Source organism: Centrocercus urophasianus, unplaced genomic scaffold (genome assembly GCF_019232065.1).
Source record: "Centrocercus urophasianus isolate 14NV4802_14NV808 unplaced genomic scaffold, USGS_Curo_1.0 seq_23, whole genome shotgun sequence".
Taxonomy (NCBI): Eukaryota; Metazoa; Chordata; class Aves; order Galliformes; family Phasianidae; genus Centrocercus; species Centrocercus urophasianus.
The window spans coordinates 14,888,044-14,912,177 of NW_024884789.1; the positions used below are offsets into that span (position 1 = coordinate 14,888,044).

At 36.6% G+C, this 24,134-nt stretch overlaps 1 protein-coding gene and 1 long non-coding RNA gene across 6 annotated transcripts in view; one reads left to right on the forward strand and one right to left on the reverse strand.

The window, feature by feature from the left end:
* Window positions 1-1,811: 1,811 nt before the first annotated feature.
* The window catches only part of RORA (RAR related orphan receptor A), a 199,688-nt gene continuing 177,365 nt past the window's right edge, over window positions 1,812-24,134 (reverse strand). For 4 of the 5 annotated variants that reach the window (XM_042824179.1, XM_042824181.1, XM_042824178.1 and 1 more), the window contains 8 exons: window positions 23,032-23,173; window positions 21,305-21,700; window positions 18,510-18,631; window positions 16,956-17,088; window positions 16,077-16,184; window positions 14,521-14,631; window positions 13,394-13,506; window positions 1,812-12,087 (listed from right to left, as the gene is read on the reverse strand). In XM_042824179.1, coding sequence (XP_042680113.1) covers window positions 11,923-12,087; window positions 13,394-13,506; window positions 14,521-14,631; window positions 16,077-16,184; window positions 16,956-17,088; window positions 18,510-18,631; window positions 21,305-21,700; window positions 23,032-23,173 — 1,290 coding nt within the window. In that variant the 3' untranslated portion in view covers window positions 1,812-11,922. The remainder of the gene's footprint in view (window positions 12,088-13,393; window positions 13,507-14,520; window positions 14,632-16,076; window positions 16,185-16,955; window positions 17,089-18,509; window positions 18,632-21,304; window positions 21,701-23,031; window positions 23,174-24,134) is intronic. The other variant, XM_042824183.1, reaches the window with a different exon arrangement.
* LOC122163175 overlaps window positions 12,953-24,134 on the forward strand; it is a 35,075-nt gene continuing 23,893 nt past the window's right edge. Inside the window, exons 1-2 of the long non-coding RNA XR_006169839.1 lie at window positions 12,953-13,019; window positions 22,325-22,393. This is a non-coding gene — a long non-coding RNA (uncharacterized LOC122163175). The remainder of the gene's footprint in view (window positions 13,020-22,324; window positions 22,394-24,134) is intronic.

The following is a 24,134-nucleotide window of genomic DNA, read 5'->3' on the forward strand; positions in this document are numbered from 1 at the left end:
GTGAGGTTGTGACACAGGCTGTCCAGAGGAGCTGAATGCCCCTTCCCTGGAGGTATTCAAGGCCAGGCTGGGTGGGGCTTTTGGCAGATCTAGTGGGATGTGTCCCTACACATGACAGATGGTAGGAACTATGTGGTCCTTTAAGGTGCCTTCAAAGTCAAGACACTGTAGTTTTATGATTCTGTGTCCAAAGCCACCAACCAGAGAGTCTCTACCTAGCTTGCAAGGACACTCTAATTTCAGTTCTTTTGTTTGTTTGTTTCTCTCAGACAGAGGCAGAAAGGTTTTTATCTCCCACTGGAGATAAAAACAGAATCGCCAAGAGCCCAGTCATGGAGTTAGCCTTAGAAGGAATAATCTTTCTTCAGAGCTGAGGTACGGTGAAGTTTACATAGCAGAATTAGAAGACTTATCCAGCTTGTGAATGTGTCGTTAAATCCAACTTTAGTCTACCATCTTCCTAAATTCTGTCCATTTTTCAATTGAAGTTATCTGCTTCCTACATGTGATTTTTGTACTTCTGTGACATAAGCATTAACATCAGGAAACAATTTCTTGCTGTGAGGGTGACCTAGCACTGATACAGGTTATCCAGAGAGGTTATAGAGTCTCCTCCTTGGAGATACTCAGAAATCAGGGAAATCGGAACCTTCCCCTTCTCTTTATCTAGTGAGGATGTATCAAGCTGTAGCCCAGTATGTAGTATGAACCTGGACCTGGTTCTGAGAAAGCTACTCAGGGATGGCCCTGTTTGAGCAGGAGGTGGATCTCCAGATGATCTGACCTGCAGAGGTCCCTACCAGCCAAACCCATACTGTGATTTTGTGACATATACTGGGGATCAAAAACCACATTCTAACCCCTGGTTCTGCTTTCCTTATTGGCAAGCAAGGGAGTCCCTGATTTGTCTCTTATTCCTCTGTTTTATTTTGAACAGCTGTCGAATTTTCTGAAGGTTAGGACCTCTCCTGTGAATTGAGAGATTGGGGAGGAATCCTTTCTTGAGGGTGAGAAAATTAAACCTGGACTTTCACTGTTTTAGTGCTTATGTCATGAAGCTGCTGTAGAACGAATGGCACTACAGTTCTAGGAAAGCTATGGCTTCCATAACTTTCCTGACTTGATCAGTAGGCAATGGCTTCTTCCAGATTTAGTGCTTCAAAGCAGAAAGCTAACACCTAATTCTGGATCGCAGGCCGGCAACCTAATACTGAGCTGTTAAAGCTCTGTCAAGATGAAGTGTTTTTGGGTAGAAGTCTAAGTAGAATTTTACATGTACAAAATCTTAAGATAGAAACCATAGGTACTGCTGACATTTAGGTGGTTAGCACACCAGAGGAGGCTTGCAACTCTGAATTTTGATGCCTAAATTACATGCAAATTTTAACTGAATCCTCTCAAATCTAGCCCAGAGCACCATCTCCAAATTCACTGGGAATATTCTAAGACAAATTTCTTCTATTGTGCGCTTGACACAATGTACTCTGATGTAGAACAAGATGACATTTTCAAAGAGAAGGAAACTGGATTGATCCAAGGTAATTCTGAGGATGTTTACACTCTTCTTGGCCAAAAGGGGAACTTACAAGGTGTTTGGGAATCTTCTCATTTCCTTGCTGTCAAACATTACTTTATTTACCTAACAAAAAACTGACATATGTGCCAAGAATCATGGCTCATTTTGTAAGGGTGGATTCCTTAAAGACTGAACCTAACACACGTCAAGATTCAGAAGAACAAAAAGGTGCTACTGACAATAAAAAAAAAAAAAAAAAAAAAAAAAAAAAAAAAAAAAAAAAAGGCAAGACAGATTTTTCCATTAGAAGCTGAAGTTTTATTACAGGATAACAGTACATAAAGCACATCTAAAATCGATGTGTTCAATGCACTTAATAAAGGTAATGTAATATTAAAGGTACAGTTTCTAAGTACAATATAACAACATTCATATTAGAATGAAAATTGGAGTATTTAAAAGACAACATTAAATCTCTTATTTTTACAGTCGTATTTACAAAATGAATCAAAATACTTTTTTTATCGGGACTGAGTAAAATAACAAACTGGAATATAAGCAGGCTATCATAAGAGTGAGTTGGAAAGGTCCATGAAAGTGAGAAGTTAAGTGACTGGGTAAAGATCATTAGCAAAGGTTTAGTACAATACCACTTTAGTATTCCTCTTGATGGCTTACGTTTTATGGTGGCTAGAAAAGGAATTTGTACATACTGTACACATAACAGACAGCATACATTTACATGTACAGTATAATTTCATTTAAAGTTGTGTGTATTTACAGAAATCTGAGCATATCACTCAACGAGGTTTCTGAAGTTTATGTGCTTAATCCTCAAACTGACATGTATTTGAAATCAGTATTTATTCTGGTTTTGTTACGTTGAACATTTAGTCAACAGGGAAAATATGTTAACCAAATGATTTTGCATAAAGATATCAAACTATTAAAATTAAAATAATAGGAAGAACTTGTTCCTAGCATTACGTGTAAGTTAGCAAATACAAATTTAAGTGCGACTCCTTTTCTTTTTTAAAATATCAAAAGGTGACTTAAATCAACAAGGGAAAACAAAATTGTCATGGCTTATATTTAAATAAGATTGTAGCTTCAAGAGGTTTTTATAATTATCCTGATAGTGTTTGCAATTAAACATTCCACTTATGAAAATATACCCATGGTGCAGTAAAGTTTGTATTTTATTTTTAGGACAACAGTATGTTTGCTGTTTAAAAAAAATTATTTATATATATATATTCCTTGAATTGAGGGTATAAAAGCAGTGCATGGAAGCCAAGAATCATGGCTTTAAAATTCACTACCTTCTATTATCAAAAAGTGCAGTAAACAGAAACAATTGTATTTAATAAATTGCTCAAAAATCTTTGCTAAAGATCTTATAAATTCAGTAATATTACAGAAAAATTCTAATAAATATTTAAAAGGTTAATTACCTCCTTAGTTAGATATTTGATATCCATCAGTTTTTAAGAATTAACACAAAAACAGTATCTAGAATGAAAGGAACAAGGGACAGGAATAATTTTAAGGGTACGTGACTATGTAAATTAAGGTATACATGACAAATAAAAACAAAACCCCCAGACCTGACAGAATGTTGCAAATTCCACTTCTTAGTTAACTTCAGTTGCTAATGGCTGACCTCAGATATGTATGCATGATTTATAAAGCATACCCAAGGACCGAATTTAGCCATCAATCTGTCACGGCAGATTTACAGAAAATTCCTATTTACAGTAACTGGAGTTAAGCGTGTAGGCATGGCCTAGTGACATCCACAGTTTGAGTGTGTGCAGATCCTATTTAAAGTGAAGAGGGAGGAAGGCACCCATCAGAGCGTCACCAATCAATCTCAGATGCCACAACCAGATAGTACTCTCCGAGCAGCCAAAGAACTACCTCCCTTTCAGACAGACAGCATACTGTAAATGCTTTATTCTTGTAGATTTGATGCTTTTGTTTTTTCTGATACAACACAGGCAGACTGCTTTAGTAACCGAAAAGATAACAAACTGGACAGAACATTTTTATTAATGTTAATAATGTAGAAAAAAATTCTACATTTGATATCAAGTATCTGTACCGGTGAAGTAATTTTCTCCTTATTAAATATACTATAGAATAATTTATATAATGACACTATGCGTTTAAAGAGAGAACCATGTCCCAAATCTTGTACGCTGATACAGGTACGTGTTGGGCATATGTAGGTGTATATATATATATACACAAATATATATATATTTATATATAGTTATACTCAGTGAAATTAACAAGACCCAAAGGTGGTATTGTCTAGGAATAAAAGGGGTTTTTGTTTGCTTTTGTTCACAAAAGTAACTTATCTAGCACCACACATCAGAAAAACACAAAAATAGCACACTCTAGTTCTAAACAGCTATGTCTAAAATAGATTATATAGTAAAACAGATATTATACAGCATAATGTGGTATTTGATAAACAGATAAATATTTGCACTGTGTAGGCTGTTTATAGTATAACTTTATCTATACAGAATGAAAGCAAAAAGTTAACTGTATAGAGGTGAGCAGAACAACATTAAATATTATGACTCCAAAGCAGAGACGAAGTTAAGAGTTGAAAGAATAGAGCAAGATAAAATGTTTACAGGCCATTACAAGTCCTTAAATTAGTAGTAAAATAAGGAATCAGTTGCTCAAGTTTAAGAAAGCAGTAAACAAGAGATTGCATTTACATGCAGATGTCTAAAACTTGTATTTCTTTTAAATCTATGCACAAAAAGTCATTTGTTTTTATTGCTTGACATTCAGTTATGGCTAGAGTATTTTTTAACCTTTTTCGTACTTTGGAAACAAGAATATTGTTAAAGGTGCCATAAAAATGGACAACATTGAAAACAGTTTGCAAATAAACCACCTAACACTGCAGTTCTTTATACATTTTAAAAAGCCTTGTCTGGGGTTTGTCGTATGTTAAATATATTTAAACTGGGAAAATACATTGTAGCTTGAAGCCTCCCATTGGCCCAAACGTCCAATACAAAAACACATCTCCAGAAAAGGAGCAGGCAAGACAGTACAGTTACATATATAGAAGCAGCCAGTTAATGTCCTAATATTTCAAATATTCACCACTGTTCTGTAACTTGTTTCTAAATCAATGTAGAAATGAGGAACATTTTGGATTTAGAAAAGTGTACAGTACGTATGCCTTTTTGTGAAATAAAATTCACTGTATTGCTTATGAATTCTCTGCATTAGATATGATAGCATTACAGATTGCAAATTCCTGTAAAGTTTATGCATTTACATTAAGACTCTGTGGGGTAATTTAGGGTAGTGTTTCTCAAACTGAAAGTCACAACCGCTTGAAAATTGCTAAAGTGTTCAGATTACTATCACAAAACTGTACGTCAGGCAAACGTGGCCCGGTACTGTGTCAATTGCAGCAGCTCCGTTCACCACTGCAGACGAGCGCTGGGCAGGGAGCTCATCCTGCTCACTGCATGCAGCTCAGCTCCCAGCGAGGAGGAGCAGGAAGAGCTGGCAGTTGGCTATTGCAGAAGCCATAGTTACTACTACTCAATACCAGCTCAGTTGCTTCGTTAGAAAAGACAGCCGGTAATTCCAGCTGATTCTCACTGCCTAACCCAGAAAAAGGACGTATGTCAGTTCCAACACATAGAGCCCTATGAAAAAATAGAGCCCCCAGGGAGTGTGCTTTCAGAGAGCTTGAGAAACACTGACTTACAGGAAAACAAGTGTACAAAGGACATAATAAACACTGAAAACATGCAGGTGTTAACAAAAAGGTGTGGTGTCACATGTCAAGTTGAATAACTTGATTGTAAAGTTCAGCTTGAAGAAGTAATGAGATTATGAGGGAAGACAAAAAAGTGAATATTGTGGCATAACAAAACTTACAGATACTGATCTGAAGCCTTTATCATGTTTTATTTCTTATTTGGATAGCCTACTTATTGCTATAAAGTTATTGCTATATTCTACCGATGATAAAGGCAAAAAAAAAAAACAACAAAAGAAGACAAACAGCAACATTACATATGAAATAGGTAGAATACAGCTTTTATTTTGATGTTAAAGTTCTATTTAGTACCTGAATAAAGTTCCAAAAATAGACAGTATATTAACCTACATGTTAGATATTCTTCCCCTCAAGTCCAGTGACTTAGCATTGTTTAGTGAGCTATTAACACAGTACTAGGATTAAAGCACATACTGCAACAATTTTTTGACAAATACTCATTTTCAACTTCTTGTTGTTGTTGTATTTGGTATCCTTATACATTTGCCCTCATTTCCACCAAATGATTTACTGACAGGAATATTTAAGCAAAAAGAAAATAGCAGGTTAAAATTCAAATATATTCATGGAATGCAACTTTTAAAGTAATGTTAGCATTAATGATGAAGATCTATTTTGAGTAGTTACTGATCTCCAGCTAAGAAAAATAAATAAAGATGCTTCCTCTTTGCAATCTAAATCAGCTAGCACAGGTAGGATTTCAGATCATGCTAAATACTAAGAGCAAATTGCTTCTTATTTTGGGATATTGGATAGTAAGTGTTGTTTCTAACATTTGTATTAATAAATTTATCTACTTGGGGACTTCAAGAATTTGCAGGAAAAAATCATACGTTGTTTACACAGCTTGGACTGGCAACCTGTTTGTTCATCACGTACAGACTGGGGAATGTCTGTGTCAATCCTTAGAGCCCAAAAGAAAGTACTGTCACGTTTGGATCACTCCCTACAAAGTCATCTGTAGATTGCACAAATTAGCAGTATGTTTCATTGATCAGCAAGTATGTGTAAGATACTTTCTGTTGGGAATCAACAGTAGCGGGGATTTTCTTGTAGCGGTGATACCAGGACACCAACTGATCAAGAGTCACAGTTGTTAAGCAACATCTGCCTTAGAAGGCCATTCCAAGCTAAGCCAGAGTGTCAGCTTGGGAAATATTGAGAAAGGTTTCCCTAATTATTAGCAACATAAACAAATGGAAGCCACAAATCCAGTGGAAAAAAAATCCAAAACCTCAACCTAAGATACCGGAGAACTGATATTTTTTGCAAGAAAAAAGCCATGTATTTCACTCATTTTTCAGAGAATTTCACTCTCTTCCTGATCTAACTGAAGTCTTGAAATCTTGCTCATTTTGTACACAGTTGCTTATTTAATTTCCTACTTGCGTTTTCAAAAGGATGTGAAGTCACAGAACAAGACTAATTGTGATAGGCTCCCAGCATCACAAAATTTGGCACTTAGACACTTACTAGACTTCGCTGTTTTTTGCAACTGCTGTGATCATTTTAAATTGCTGCAATTGATGTATGAGATACGAAAATGACTTCAGTCTTTTTGTTTCCTTCCAGTCTTTTTTTTTTTGCTATACCACGAAGCATAAGAGACAGTGAGAGACAAGGTCTAAACTGTTGTTGTTCTCATAGTCTATATGACATTATTGCAAAATCTAATAACTGCCTTTCCAGTCATATTGTACTACCATAAACTGCTTTGTTTCGTTTGACAATCATTTAAATACTGAAAACCAATTTTCTATTGCAAAACATTGAAATTAATTTGGAAAAACACTCCAATGGCTATAAAAACGTCCAGAGGTTGTTTAAATTAAATTTCAGTTGTGAACTATTAATGGGCCAGCATTAATTTCCTTCCTTAAGTACAACTGCAAAACCTTTGCATCGTTTGGAGTATTTTTGTTTTTTACAAAATAAAGACCAATGAGCAGATATTCTGCAAGACTGCATCACAGAATGAGGCACACATTGAGCATTCGGTTAAAAAGAAATCTGTCCAGTTTTTTTGTGCCTGCGGGGAGAGGGAGAAGGGAAAGGAAGAAATACTCGCTTTTTTTTTCTTTTTTTTTTTTCTTTTTTCTTTTTTTAAAATAATTTGTCCCACCAGTAGTACTGGCCACCCTGTTGAAGAGTTTTAGAAGATCCCTGAGCACATTAGTTTCTGACTCTTAACCCCAGCTCCAAAACGATAGGGCTTCTGTTGTTGATAACGAGATGGATTGTCATTCACAGTTAAGTCAATCATAAGGTGCTTATATATTTACCCTTTTTTTCACCAATCAGCACAAAGAACTGTCAGAAAATAACTTTTATTTTTCTTTTTAAATAATAAAAGGGCACAAAATTATTAAACAATCAAAGTTTTGTGACAGTGGTTTAGGATTATTATCTGGCTGCCCCTCGACAACAGACAAGTGATTCAATCGACATTCCTTAGCAAAAAAAAAAAGAAAAAAAAAAAAAAGGCAAAAAAAAAATCCTGTACAAATATGTATTTTTCCCTGAGGGATCAAGGTTACACCCGCAAGTGCTCTATGTACATATTGCACTGTAGAGGAATGAAGAACATGTGCAAAAAAAAGCAACAATGATTGAAGCTTACTAATCAAACCTTTTAATCATGACTGCTATGTCATCTTGCATTTTGGAATGTCGGAACACAGCTATTCCTTAAATCTACAATGTAAAAAATGAAAAAAAAAAGAAAAGAGAAGAAAAGAAAAAGAAACACACACCTCTACTATGGCACATTCAATGAAATAAAAAGTTTTCCAAAGACAAATAGACAAATTCCATCAAGAAAATAATACAAAGTTCGTTCATTTGTTTTTTTTTTCTGTTTTTTAGAAAAATTACATTACTTTCTTTCATTGTTTCACATTACAAAATCTTTTTTTTTTTTTTTAATGTTTACACAAATCACATTTTATTGCAGGAATATTTCAAGTGCCATCAAATATTTATAGAAGGGTTAAAAAAATAGAAGTCTCTCTAAAGTGGTCCAGACAAGGCTTTGTATAGAATAAATCTTTTTTTCACCTTCTATTTTTGACTTAAGTATTTTGAATACATTTTCTTTTTCTCCACTGACACTTACCAGCCTAGAAGCAGCCACTCACACACACCCACACATACATCATGTGCGCACACAACGCTACTCTCTCACACACACAGGTAGGTGCACATACACACACAGAGATCTTGGTATCCATACTAAGATAGACAAGCTTTAATAAAGAGCAACCAAACTTAAGAACAGCCTCCCTTTTCTCCTAATCCCATCGTTTTTAAGAGTCAATCAGTGTTAGAGATGTTGAGGTGTATTAAGGTAGTTCAAATGCCAGTATACTGTACTACCTCTTTTCTAGAAAGCCCAGGAACATCTCTGTGGAAAGATGAAAACCCAATGAAAATCTCTTCGCAGACTCTAGCGTACAATCATTCAGTAGCAATGTACTACTTTGTCTTCAGCTGTCCTCACGTTTTTGTTTGTTGTCAGCTGGACAGATCGTGAAAATACTTGTGTGAATCCACTTACTTCCAATATGCTTTTTTAAACTGAATATTGTGTTGATTGTCTGACACCAGGCCATAGTCGCAGAGGTTCTGCAGAGTGCATTTCCACTGCTGCACCAGGTTCTTCCATGGCAGCCATTCTGACCAGCCACTCTGAGGCTATTTGACATCCCCTTTGCCTCATAGGCAACCGCAGTCTTTTCAGTATGTCTGCCATGCTGTATCCCCTTTTCCCCTCTTTATGTCAAGCAAAACGAAACGAGTAATAGTCTCTTGCCAAGTGGCTGCTAGCTGTGTTCAGGAAGGCAGACTTACTGGGGTATGTACACACAGCCTGATTTTAAAAGGTGCTAGTTGTCCACAGGGGCTCCCCTTGACAAAAATGACAGCACGTAGGTGCTGCACAGCCTGGAATGGAAGATCATGTCACAAGCCAATCCTGGATACAACAGGCTTTCAACTAAGGCCCCATGTGGAACCTTTCTACACTTATGTATTTTATTATTAAATACTCCAAAATTCTGTGTTGTCAATGACTTAAGGGTGTAAATACTCTGAATTAGATACCAAACAAAACCACTGGTATCTACAGGCTTGTTAAAGTAGTAATATTAATCAGGAATAGATAAGTAAAGGATGTGACTGAAAATTAATCCCAAAGTATTTTGCGTGGTAGTCTACTTATTGTCAAAAGTAGGAGCTGTATCTTTCTCTCTAAAAAAGTACAAATCTTACCTCATTATTCATTAGTTGACACTGAAATTAAGTTTAGTTGATCTTTAAAGGACTAGCACCTAGGGCTGGTCATATTCCGAAAACGTCTGTTTGTTAAAAAGACTGCTTTAAAAATAGGAGCACATATTGGAATCAAAGTACCGTATCATGCCAGCTACTCCAATAAAGTAAACAATGATTCTAGGAAAAGTCTATCAGCGAGAATGCAGTCAGTGTGCGGGGCTGTGAGCTGCCTCCTTGGAGCAGCAGGATGGAGCAGCATGAGGCTGGCTTCCTCAAGCCCCCTCGTGCCTCCATCCAGGTACTCACGGAGGTGCAGGTGTTCCTGTGCCGTTCTCCAGGGCTACACTGCTTTGAAGGGCAGAGATGCCATGTTCATTTCCTCAATTTTGAACCATATAAACGGATGAGAGCCAAGCGCTATGATGAAACACTAATAGATCTTGTGCTTCTGTGGCTCAATTTGATCCCAAAGGTAAAATTTCCAAATCATAGAATAAAACTTTCTGTTTTAGACTACTAGCCTAGTTCTACCTCTCTTCAGTGTGCTTCTGTTCTTCAATTCAGCGTTACTTCTCAGTGACTAATGTAACAGATTTATTATTTTTGGAAATTAAAGCAGTGGAGCACATTCTTTTTTTTCCCCCTTGCAACGTATTTCATCAGAAAGTTGCAGGCACGCAGGCCTACAAGCCTCCTGGTTGTATTTCCTCATCTCATCCAAAGCAATTACAGACCTCTGGCTCAAACAGTCACAGTTTATTTTGTGATATTGTTCACTGTGGATCTGTTCCCTTCAGAACTTGGTTTAATTTCTAATCCTGCTAAATTTACTCAGAGACAGTTGGTACTTTCTATTAGTCTTTCCTCATCTGTTAAACTTTAAAGTGCATGTATGTAAATAATGAGAGCAATGGTCAGCACTCCATTCAGCTACTTTAAATAGAACTGCTGGATGTTTGAAGAACATGGGTTCTAATCTCACTTAAAACAAAATTAAACCTATGAATTTTGATAGGATAGAGTTTGGAGTTTTGAATGCATTGTTTACAATACAGAGTACAAAAGTATGTAACATTATGTATAAAAATTGGCTTTCCACATACATGTCACACACATACTTTTACTGCAGATACAGACGTGAGTAAATACCTTCAAATCTGGATTTATGGTGGGTAGATGTACACTTTACTGGCTTGATTTTCAAGGATGACACATTATTCTATCTGTAAGTGATCTGTAATTGCTTAATTTAATCACAGAAACTCAGCACCTTTGAAAATGAGGCTTTTGCTGTGCCTAAATCAGAATCTAGGTGTGTAATTTTAAACATCCAGATTTGAAAGATTTGAAATGAAAAATACTTGCTAAATGAACAGTTGAACATCTGATTTTAATTTAGAAAATTTCCTTTTTTCCTTTTTTTTTTTTAAATCTGTGTAACCATTTCAGGATATGACCAGCCTCTCCTTAAAAGTAACACGGAAAACAGCAGCATAAATACCTCCCAATGTACCAGTACCTGCCAAAAACCTTTTTCAGTTAAACTTGAATTTCTGGTGCACATGCAACACAACAATGAACACGCTAGCATTTAATTTAAAGAAAAAGGTGCAAAATGAAAGTGCCTTATCAATTCAACAAGAAAAGCTATACCAGTAACTACATTTTATATTAATTAAAACAATATATAAACAATATCTCTTTTGCTATATATAGTCTTCATGCCCATTTACCCTGTAATATATTATAATGCTATTGTTGCTATTGCTATGGACCCTTTTCATGCCGTTCTGTCTACTGGCAAACAGTGGTAGGTGAAAAAAATCGTCCTTCATGAAACAATGAGCAAGTTGTGCAAACTGATGCTTAAATCTCTGCAATGCACACCAGTCGCTGATTACTAGGTGGACTCTCTGGTTCTGATCAACAAATTGATTGTTCTGTCAGAAGTCTGGGCAGTGAACTACGAGAGAAAGCAACCTTCTGATACTAGTACCCTCAGTCTGTGTAAACAGAGGTCAAGGATTGAGAAGTTGAGACAGAAAAAGGGTCCATATTTGTAGGCAAAATGGAAATCATATGCATGAGAAAAACAAGTTCAACTTTGTTTCATTGTTTCCCATCCTTCGCCTGACCCGGACCGCCAAGAGATGTGCAGTGTGTTGGCTCCCTAGGTCTGTGCAGGGCCATATAAAGTGTCTTGGTTTTCTTTACTTTTTTTTTCTCTTTTTTTTTTTTAATCTTTTCCTTTCTTTTGTTTTAATGTTTGTACTTCAGACATTCTAGAAGTGCTTAGGTGATACGTTTACCCATCAATTTGCATTGCTGGCTCAAATTCTGAAGTGAACAGCTCCTTGTAAAGTGGAGGAAAATGAAGTCGTACAATGTCTGGGTATATTGCTTTAAATGCGATAAGCTTTTCTGTATGTCGTCCACACAGTGCTCTTAAAGTAGACACTTTGCATATTAACTGTAAAAAAATGAACAGAAGTCACACAGTCATATATGGAACAAGGCCTCCCAGTCTTGAGCTCAGGATTAGAACTCTCAAACAATTTGAGCACACTTCAGTTGTTTGCTTTAGCAGTGACATATCAGATGTGTTAAGTTTCGTATATTAAAAACAAAAACAAATAAAGAAGCCAGTAAAAACTTACTGAGTAATGCATTAATGCTATCTGTGAAATAACTTTTTCTTTGGGTGTCTAAGAAAATGTATCACTTGCCTACCTATGTAAGCCACATCACAAGCTCCAGATCGATGTGGAACTATTTCATGGCTGAATCTTTACTCATGCAACTTAGTAATTCTCTTGGAAGAAGGTGTGCTTGATTATTCTTAAATATGCTATATTATGGAGGGAACTTGCAATACAATGGATTAGGCTACTTCCACTTATGCCAAAAAAGGTAAAAGATGAAATTGTATTAAACAGATCAGAACAATCTGTCCTTGAAAAAATAGGACTAGGGTGCTCATTCAACTTAGTGAGTACATATTTGTATCAAAGCACCTGGAAGAAATCTCCTTCTAGCAAAGGAATCCAATACATATGCTGGGAAAACAATTATACAAGCTATGAAATGAGGACAATCTGGAAAGCCCAGATCTTCATACTGGGCTGTACTATCCTGCTCCTAGTTGTAGTTAGTCTAAGTGTAATTAATTCTGCGTTGTGAAACTAAGCATGACCTTCCCTGCTGTATGGAGTTCTAAAGGGAACTACATCTGTAAGGAAGTGCCTTCACACTGCCTCTGCATTTTGAACACCTAATTGAAGACACTTGAGATTACCATAATAATATGTAGTATCTTTTTTCTCTTCCCTAGCCACCAATAGTTAGAAGAAGTGCTGAGAAAAAGGCTTGTGCAGAACTTCTCATGACGTACTGAGAAACAAGGTTAGTTTGGGTGCTGTGTGCCATCACAAGCTAGTTGTCATGTAGACACAGGTTTCGTAAGATTTAATCTTACATGTAGTAGAAATAGTGCTCTGCGTGGCAGAGGTGTTATTAAGAGAAACAAGATAAAAACCTTGATGGCTTTTCATTTAGTTCAACATGAAAAACATTTTCAGACCTTTATCAGCCATATTCGTAGTACATCATTCTTTCTCCCTTTCCTGTTTTTAGCAAATGATTTCAGCTAAGTACCTTGATTGTGAACAAAGAATTCTGGGCTTATAAATTAAAAAAATACTGCACAGAAGCTTTTACACTATTCATAAGAAAGTGTGCTTTCACAGTCACATGACATGGCTCAATATGATTTGTACCTTTGTTAGAATTCCATCTTCTCGGTGGTTCTTCTGTAGGACATGCTGAAGTGCTAGCTGGATCTTCTGTTGGAGTTTTTCAATTTTTACCTTCTCCTGAAGCCATGAACGATCTAAATACAAATGAAGTTAACACCTCTAGTAGTGCATACATCAGTCACGATGCATCAGGAAATAGTCTGTTCATTTTTCCTATTTGCAACCTTCCTTCCACTTCAACAGTTTTACATAGGAAATGAGTTTCAAAATTAATAGCTTTTGGACACATTTATTACTTGCATTTAAAATTACTTTTATGAAACCCTCAATAAGAAGATTGCAGCATATCTGAGTAAGATTCATTAATTATTTGCTAATAAGTTCTTTAAAATGCAAGATATTTACAAAATGAAGCTAGCCCCCTTTTAGTGAGAAATGCATGGATCACATACTGAACAAGTAGTTGGTATGGATCTTCTTACTAAGATTTACAGTGGCATACAAAAAAATCAGAACAAATATTCAGCTATTAAAAAAGTGCTCCTAAACTTCTAGCAGAAAAGGAGTATTAGGTACTACATCTGTGGCAGAACTAAGGGATTCTGTGGCTTAAATACTAAGAGACAAGGCAAACATATTTCCAGCATGGCAACCAGCATGAGAATGTATTTATGATGTAGTAAAACTCCGTTGTAACAGATTCCTCCAGCATTTATTCCTATGATGGTTTAAAACTATATTTTTCCTTGGCTATTATGTCAGACACAAACGGAATTTCTGCACTAATATCTTGTTTCGCCCAACCTGATAAGCCTTCCCAGTACCTGGAGTACAGTGTGAATCTGTTTGAGATGAAGCTACTTTATTCATGGCTATAGCAGACCCAGGCTGACTCTTGTATGTCTGGCGCCATCATTCCCATACCTGGTTTCACAAAGGTGACAGAAACCTGAGCTGCCAGGGTATGCAACCACCTCCATACATTTGTTCCTTGCTAAAACAGCAACCCTGCTTAACAGCTCTGAGCTGGCACTGGACCAAAAAGAGATGGACATTTCACAGTGTGTGATAGCAGTACTACTTAAGAATACATTAAAATAAAAGTGAACTCTGCCATAGAAACCTAGAATAAATACTCTGTCTCTTACCTGCTGACATTAAAACAAATGCAGAAAACAAAGCTATCTCATCTTCTGTCAGGTGCATAGAACATAAACTTTTTCCAAATTCAAACACAAAACTAATGAAGTCTTCACAACCTGCCAAAAAGAAGGTACAGCTCATGCCAAACTGTTTGAAATTACTTCAAAACTACACAGTTGCTGATTTAGGTGAAAAATGGATGTAAAATACTTGATAGGTAAATGCTTTTCCCCTTGAGGACTGATGAGATCTCAGTTATGCTTGAACTTCATCCCATTCCCACAGGTCCCCAGCTATCACATCCTGGTACCCAGTACTTTGAAGGTTTTGTGCATTGCATCTTTTCTGTGCTTTTGGGGTAAATATAGATGAAAACCAAGCCATTTTCAAGCTCAACACTTTTTGGCTTTGTTGCCTTTCTCCATGAAACTTTCTCATGTTACTGTGGACTGGATGTTTGAAATGTATACTTGAAAAATGCCGATTTTATGAATACTGAGCACACGGAAGAGGGAAGGGGAAGAAGCATACAAGGTACATGCAGGAGCAAAAGGAGAAGCGAAGGTCTGAAAGTTTTTCATGCAGAAGAAGAACTGTGCCTCCTTTCATCCATTCTCTTGCTCACACAGGTGTAAGTCAGGTTACTGCTGCTGTTACACATGCTGTTATCCATTATACAAAAGCTGTGCCTTGCTTTGAAAGGATTGCAACCTCTGTTGGAATAGGGTTCTCCTCTGCAGATCTCAGCCCCCAGCTCAGCTTAAATTTCTGAGTGTACTCAGTAGCAGCTGAAAGTTAGGTGTCATTGCAACTACTAGCAGATAGAAGCCCATATCTGATACTGCATTCTCTGAATTGTTTCTGAGTAGAAACAATTCTATTTTAATACTCTTTCTAGTCAAATATTTTGAGGTGTTTTGAAAAGGCAGAGAGTACTTCAGTAATTGTATGGCTTTCTTCACTGCCATATTGCTACTGTCATTTTTCACTACCCTCCAGAATGGCTTACATACCAAATCCATACCCAATTAAATTCTTCCTTTTAAAATTAGCTTAAGTATGCAGAAAAGAAGAAATAAAAAGGTAAACAATGGTTTAATTAAAAAAGAAAAAGAATTAAGAGTATTTCAGTATTTTACCTGCAAATAACTAGATTTTGCATATTCAGAGCAGTACTGTCAGTATATCTGAAATTAAGTTTAAAGTTTCTCTTCCTTTTCAACTGGATACATCAAGCTTTACATGAGTTAAGACATCTGGGCTTCTGTTGTTTACGAGCATCTCCAAGCTGCTCTACCCTGACCTAAGTAAGGAAAGTGCTGGATTTCAATACCAATAGTCCTGCATTGCAAGGAGCTAAGGTGTTGTAACTCCTGAAATCAGCTTGGCCTCAAACACAGTTGGCAGAGTTATTTACAGAATATTCAGTTTGAACTTTTTAACTGTTTTTTTTATTTGAATACTACAGTCTCTATTTTTTTCAAGGCAGCTGTCCTCATGCTTTTCTACCTTATCATTTCTTTGTGTGGTTTTAAAGTACAACACTTGGTAATTTCCTTACCTAAGGACTTGAAAACCTCTGGGCTAGCATACTTGCCATCAAAGTAGACTGTGTTGTTCTGGGAGTCAAAGGCACGGCACATTCTGATGAACACAACCTCTAAAGACCCTAAAACAGAAACAATGTATGTTTGACTATTTAAGTAGAGAGACTTCAGTTGCAAGAAGTGAGATAAAAGTTCCCTAGTGCTCTGCCTTCAGCATAGACTGACTAGGGCACAAGGTTTCTGTGGTATAACAAAGAATAATTTGATTTTATAGTGTAATTATTTCCCATAAACTCCTTTACAAGTTTTTGCTAAAGTAACTTAGTTAATGCTAATAAATATTTTTATTAGGATAATGAAGTCTCTGAAGTCAAAGCAGTTCATTTAGATCTTTACTCATGAAACTCTGACAGCTTTGTTCAGTATTTGTAAACTGCATTCCTTCTACAGTATCTTGCATAGAACAATCTGGACTTTAACTTGAAATATATTATTCACTATTCATACGCCTAATAAAGAAAACCTGAATCCAATGTTTTCATTCTTTCACACTTAATTGCTCCTGTAGTTCACAATGAAAATTTCATATGCAGACTTGAACTTATCATAGAATCACAGAATGGTCTGAGGTGGAAGAGATCATAAAGATCATCAAGTTCCAGCCTCCCTGCCACGAGCATGGACACTTTCCATTAGGTGGAACGTGTTGCATCCAGAGAAACTAAGAAAGCATATTACTTCAAACAAAGACATAGAGGTTTCTTTATTTTATTATTTTAAACCACCATTCAACATATGTATATATATTTATATATATACATAATCACTCTATATAGGTAGCACTGTCCTCAGTCAAAACTAATAGAAGTAGACCTTAAAATTCACCCACATACCTGCTTTTAAAAGCACAATTTGATCATTTTGACACAGCTCCATAAAGCCATCAATGCGTTTGGCAAATTCCACTACATACTGTATAGCTTCTGTTATTTTGACTGCGCATAATTGCCACATTACCTCCCTTTGCTGTTTGAGAGAGAAGAAAAATTGAAAAGTTACTAATTAAAGTTTGGAAAGCTCATTTTCATAAAATAAGACTTAGCTCAAAAACTAAGCAGAGCAAATGCTCTTCAGCAGTCCTGGCTACAGTCTGCTTGTAAGAAAAGGGCCGTTAGTCTCAAAGACAAAGCCTCATGAGGATGAGTGAAAATGCAAGCATGTAAAACTTCTTCAGTGATGGCAGAGAGATCCAGGTTGCATATTTTTATGTCATAAGCCAAAAAAATCTAAGTATAATGATGCTGGTGATTTCAGTGGTAATTCTACTTACTGCATCAAGAGAAAATACCAACTTATGCTAGCAGTGCACGATCACATTTTTCCTATCAACCTCTCTTTTTTGTCCTGAATGTAAATTATCTAACAAGCTGGTCTTCATAAGGATACATATAAAGTATACATATATGAAGATCATCTTGTTAACAACAAAGAAGGCATGCAATTAGTGTTCTTCTCAGATGTTAATAATAATTCAGAATGAGAGTACCTAACAAGTGGAAAAAATATTCTTAAAGGTTAAGTTTTTTTTTTTTGGTGGAAATGAAAAAAAATATTCAGAAGTGTGCTTTAATAGTGCTTCTCAAGATAGTTTTCCAAAAGTAGCCACTTGGCAGTAGTGCGTGGATGGAAGGCATAATGGAAATACAAGCACTGAATAAATCGTGTAGTACCTACTGGAGGCATGGCAGCGCTCTGCTGCTGTTCTACAGGTGAAACTGAAACACTGTGACAACTGTAGAATGAATCAGGGATACAACCAGGCACCAAAGGCAGGAAATCTGAGTTCTGAGTTTATAATATCAGAACAAAACGCACCATGCAAAATTATAAACTGTCAAACAAGCCAATGGCTTTTTGACTGGCTCCTATTCAGGTTTTCAATTACCAGATAGGAATGGAAACAAAGTAAGACTGATGCATGTCCTGGTATTGATCAGTATTTCACAGGTCAGCTGTAAAGGACTCTACAGTTATAACCTGGTGCTTCAAACTAGTTTGCTGTTGTTGTTGTTGTTGGGGGAGGAGGGGAAGTGGGAATGATTAGGGAGATTACAGTGTAACAACAGTAAATAACATGCCATGTTGGAGTGAAAAAAAATTCTCTAGTTTCTTATCCAATTTTATCAATTACAGACAAACATATTTCCAGAGATTTACATTTCCTTGTATTTATGGTTAAAATCATAAATGCAAAATCACAAACCAAATTGCAACCATCTTGCTCATCTTGATTCTAGCATGTTTTTTGTTCCATTTTTGTCCTGAAAACACACATAAATGTATATTCCTGATAGTGAACAGAAAGCAGTGAAAAAGTGAATTTTGCAGTGTGTTATGGAAATACCATGCTTTAAAAAAGCATGCCACTGTTTGGCATGCTTTTATACCTTGTTCTGATAGTTCTCAATTTCTTCCTGCAGAAAAGTCTGCCATGTTATCTGCTGTAGCTCCTCTCTCAAGTACTGGCAAGTTTCCATGTGAGACTTGGAAATATTCTGTGCAAGATGTTCTAAAAGAAAGACCAGAAAGTTACACACATTAAAAATGAAAAGCTATACCTTCAGACGTGAGAAAATGAACATATTCCAGTTACAACTGGGAGCCACAGGAAAGCTTAGGTGTTAGAAGAAATGCTTTAATTTAATATCTCCTTGGATTTTTTTTTTCCTTAAAAATAAATCAATGCAAACTGCTAATACTGCAGTAAACAAAACAATTCTGGATCTTAACATACCTTGCCTAGCTCGTAATGGGCCCAGTGCAGCCATTAGAGGGCACTCTGTACACACACACACACACACACACACTCACTCTCACAACGCAGCTCTGAGATTTTAATAGTTACACAAAGCAGAATCCTTTCACTAGTTGAAGATGCTTTGGTGAACTTTAATTTATTTTTGAATGAAGAATACTGTATCTGGGACAAACTTACTTCCTGGATGGCAGTTTCTTCAAAAGAAAGCTTGCGAGATAAAAAAGCCTGAGAGATAAAGTCAAAACTCAGTGAAACCTGGGATCATTCAAGCTGCTGTAAACTCAGTAAGTGGTCTTGCTGCTTTTAGTAAATAAATAATAATAATAAAAAAAAGCCAGCTTTGAAACCTGGGCTCAGAATTATGCTATGAATTAATATTCAGTCTTAAAAGTCTTCCATTTTTCTTTGTATGTGTCTTGTCTCATATTTTAGCACACGACAAGTAGACTTGTCTCTGCACTTGGTACTTCTGCAGATTAGACCACCACTGAAAGGGAAAGCTTACAGCCACAAGTGCAGGATCCTGCATCTGAGTGGGGGCAATCCCAAAACATCAGTTCAGACTGGGTGATGAGTGGAGTTGAGAGCAGCCCTGCAGAGAAAGAGGTGGGAGTAGCGGGCAGATAAGGGACTTTATCTGGGAGTGACAGGACAAGGGGTAATGACTTTAAACTAAAAGAGGATAGGTTTAGATTAGATATTAGGAAGAAACTGTGGATGCCCCGTCCCTAGAAGTGCTCAAGGCCCAGCTGGATGGAGTTTTGAGCACCCTGATCTAGTGGGTGGTGTCCCACTACTTGTGGAAGCTGAGTAAGACTGGTGATCATGAACATGGGTGTATAGCACTGAAGTGCAATATTTGTTTACCAGTGTGTACTTAAACATTTATTTTTCTCACTGTCAGCATCTGACAGCATTATTCCTTTGCCCTTGAAGGATACAGAAAGTAAAATATTACCGTGTTATTCACTAACCTCAGCCTCAGTTCTGGACTGTATTTAAGCACACACACTTAAATACTTTCATTGAACAGCCCCACCTTCCTAAATTGAAACCTCAGTCTAGCAGACAAACATTCTTCAGAGGCTGTTTGGCAATGTCAATGCTGGGCACCCAAATCACGTTCCATAGGGTTTAAATGCAAGCACTGTGTAAATAAGGGTAAGGAATATGACAAACTTATCTTACACTAGTGCTCCAGACTGAATACCTGGCCTAAGAAGGAGAAGCCTTCTCTTTTTTTCTGTACTATTAATGTTCATCTTTTAGTAATTCCCATGAGAATATTAACAATCACTTATTGAGACAAAACTGTAAGCGTAGCTTTTATCTTATTTTTTTTCTTTTTGGTTTTACTTCATCTGTTACTGAAGGTATTTGAACTCAAGTGAGATGCAATGTTTTTGGCTGTCACAACATATACTATTGCAGAGAACTGCATTCTGCAACATAAGGACATGAAAAATCTTGTCCCTTCCTCTCTGCAAAAATTCTCAAAAAGAACATAAACTAAAGCAGAATTTCTCATCAAATACCTGCCTCTAGTTAAAACCAACAACAAAAGAGACAAACTTTATCTTGAAATAGACAATTTTTCAATTTTTAGGTTGTTTTAATAATGAAATATGTAGCCAAAAATGTCATTTAAGCAAAATAAATGTTTTAAACTCCTGATTGCTTATATATATACTAGAATCTTAAAGCCATTTCTCTTACGTCCTGTTTCAATTTGCTTATGACCACTCAACACAGTGCTCTCTAACTTAAGACCCGGATGCTAACAAGTCCTCGTAATGGAATTCAGCCTTCCTATAATCACTGAGGGAAAGGTTTAAAGAAAAATGTGCTAATTAATGTGGTCATTATATGGATCTTAGGGAAGCTGTCAAAACATGCTACATGGAAATTTTTTCTCAAGTCTGGAGCTAGATTCTCTTCAGCCACTGGAAAGGCGAACTGCCCTCCGATTAGACCGATGTTTTGGTTCCACATTCCCCAGGTACAGATAAAGAGCAGAAAAAGATAGTCCACGTAACTTTTTGTTAGGAAACAGAGAATTAAGCTAATAAAAAAAGATTAAATGTTAAAAAAAAAAATCATAAATAAAGAAATATTCCATTTCCTCAGCATAACAGATTATCTTGTTAATAAGTATTCAGAACATTCTATTATATGAACTGAAAACAAAAGCAACGCTACTAGACCTGATCTAGTACAAGCTTATGTGACTTTTAGTCCACTTCTGTAATGTGTTCAACCACGTACCACAATTAATTAGGGTATTGTGCACTTCACAGAAGAATGCCCATACATGCTCACAGCTGTTTTGAAGCAGCATTCTCGCTATCACCTGTCTAAATGTGTCAGTTTAATCCAAGGGGTACTATCAAGACAATTACAATGGAAGTTTTTCTCTCTCATTACCTAATTCTGCCATGGACACAGTTGGAGAGGTCTCCCCATTTGTAAAAGAACAATAAGGGAAGAAGCCCGATGCTGGTGTGTAGTCACATATTGGTTCTGGTTTGATTCCATTAATATCAAGACCCGACTGATCTGGAGAAGGTTGTATGTCTAAGTAGAAGCTGCTAACTGCAGAGTCTGCTTTGCTACCTTCAGGGGTATGCCCATCAATGTAATTACTGAGGTCGTCGTGTAGCTCTGTTAACCCATTGGTGGTGATATTGTACGTTGGTGTTAGTGGTTCTGCCTCTCCTGGCTGCTGCTGATGATCTCGCTGCTGCTGCTGCATTCGATGTTTCTGCACCTCCGCATACAGGCTGTCCCTCTGCTTTTTTGACATTCGACCAAACTTCACAGCTGAAATGCAAAAACAAAACGTTTCATTTCTATTACTCCAGTAGTGAATTTTGTTTGTTTTGGGTCTTTAATACTACACTGAAGGGCAGAATATAAAATGTAAATCAGCAAAATGGGTAGACCTAAGAATCATTCCTGTCAATTACAGGTAACATAGCAGCATCACGTACTCTTTCCATGTACTTAGCATGCTACTGAAGACGACCTTTTGAAGTTACTATTTTAGCTTAATTCATTAGCTTTCCACTTCTGTGCCTAAAAGATTTTCTTTTATATCCACTGTATTGACTGTGCATATCTTGTGCATTCAAATCCCACCTAGGAAAGAGGAGAGATGAACTGTTCAATTACTACCAGCTGCATATTCATAATTTCTAAGAGTTCCTAAGAATACATTACATGATTTCTGGGACCAGTGTCAGCTGTAAAAGCCTCATGGTTTAAGAAGATGGCTTGCACCTTATATTATTTTACAGAAAAGCAAATATACTCCAGGAACTAGTCATTACTAGTACTAGTCAGTACCGTTTCAGGTTTTTAGTTTCATGCCCAATAAAAAAATAAGACCATGTAATTTAAGAAGTAAATGTAACCTGAAAACTTATCTCCTTCTTCATGCCTCAGGTATGCATACAACATGCAACACTGCTGTCAAATACAGGCAAGAACACTTGAATTCAACCTTCAAATTGGGTAAGTGATGGCAACTTCATTACATCTGATATCAGCTGCAAATCCAGTTCTAATAAGAGTTCTATACGCTTCCATTTTACTGATAGGTGGATTTTGTCATTAGACTAGGCATAACTTTGAGTTCAATATTAATAGCACTGGAACACACTTTCTTCAGAAATCTATCATTGACAAAAAAGCAAACCACAGCATGGGCTTGAAAAAACACTTATTTTCTCTTTGTATTTTTTCCATTATTCATTTCATACACATTTAACTTCTGTGTAAACTGCTAAACAGTTCCGGTCCCTATCAATATAGCGATGTTACTTGCAGCTACAGGATGTCACAAATTGGAAGGAATACAGAAAGGAAGTATTAACATCAGAATAGAAACTGCATCTTCCAGTGACCAAAGACAAAGCACTCAGCTGTGAACTACAACAGAGGAGCAGAAAACCAACCAACAGGAACTTCATACATCCCCTAATTTATATGTATTTATCTAAATATTCAACACAAAAACCACTCTGATCTCAACAATCAGCTTGATGCACAGTAACTTTTAAATCCTTTGTTATTTCAGGTGAATACACAGTATACTCAGTATTGTTTTACTTTTTCTTTTTGCATTTAAACTGGGATTTAGCAGAGCTTACCATCTCGAGACATCCCCACAGCAAGGCATTTCTGTAATCGACAGTGTTGGCAGCGGTTTCTACTGGTTCGGTCAATCAAACAGTTCTTCTGACGAGGACAGGAGTACGTAGCATTGCTTTGCTGACTCCTTCTGAAAAAGCCCTGTGATTGCATTGCAAAGTACAAGTCAAGAAGCTGTTAACTAATGGAGCGAATAAAAACTCTGAGAGGTAGCATACCTAACTGGAAATGAAATTCAAGTGCACTATAGTCACTAAAGGAAGTTAAGAGGTTTTTTTTCCCCTGGAAACAAACAAAAACCAGTAAAGAGTAGGAAACAATAAAATGATGTTATGGCATATAAAGGAATTGCACATTTCTTCGCTGATTTTTACAGACTCTATGTGATGTACGGCACACTGATTATTTCCAAACAAGATAATTATAAACCTAGGTTTCCTTATCATTTCTTGGTCAGCGTGGATATCCAAAACAAGAAGGATTCAACAGCTAGTTAGTTCAACCTGATACACTTTTCTGCTCTTGGAGATGACAGCAGCAGGCTCTGATGTTCAGTCTCACCAGTGCATGTACGAGCTGAAAAATACACATGATACTGAACAGTTCCCTCTATAAAGAATAATATATATATATTTTTAATAGTTCAATGCTGACAACTGAGTTTTCATGCAACTCAGGGCAGGGTTTAGATTTGTAAGAGGATAAGGGGGAAGCTGAAACAAGTTCTATGTACTTGTTTTCCTTTTGAGTCAACTAGAATGGAAAACCCTTCCCCAAAGAAAAATTAACGCTGGAAGGCTGAGCAGTAGATACAACTTAGTTCTCTCCACCAGAATGTGCACATTATTAATCACTATGCCAGCTGCTTGTTTTGAAGTTTATTTCATCTTTCTGCCACAGACTGCCCAAACATAAGCTGGTGTGTGTAATACCTACTTCACAAGGATTCTGGGAAGGTGTAGTCATTCTAAAGAGGCATCTGAGATCAGTGAGCACGGTGTTTTAGTTTTATGTTGCCACATAATGGATTAATTAACACTGCTGCAAAGAAAATACCTCCTCAGAAAGGCTGGGCACCCTTTAATTAAAGTTGGACTTTTAC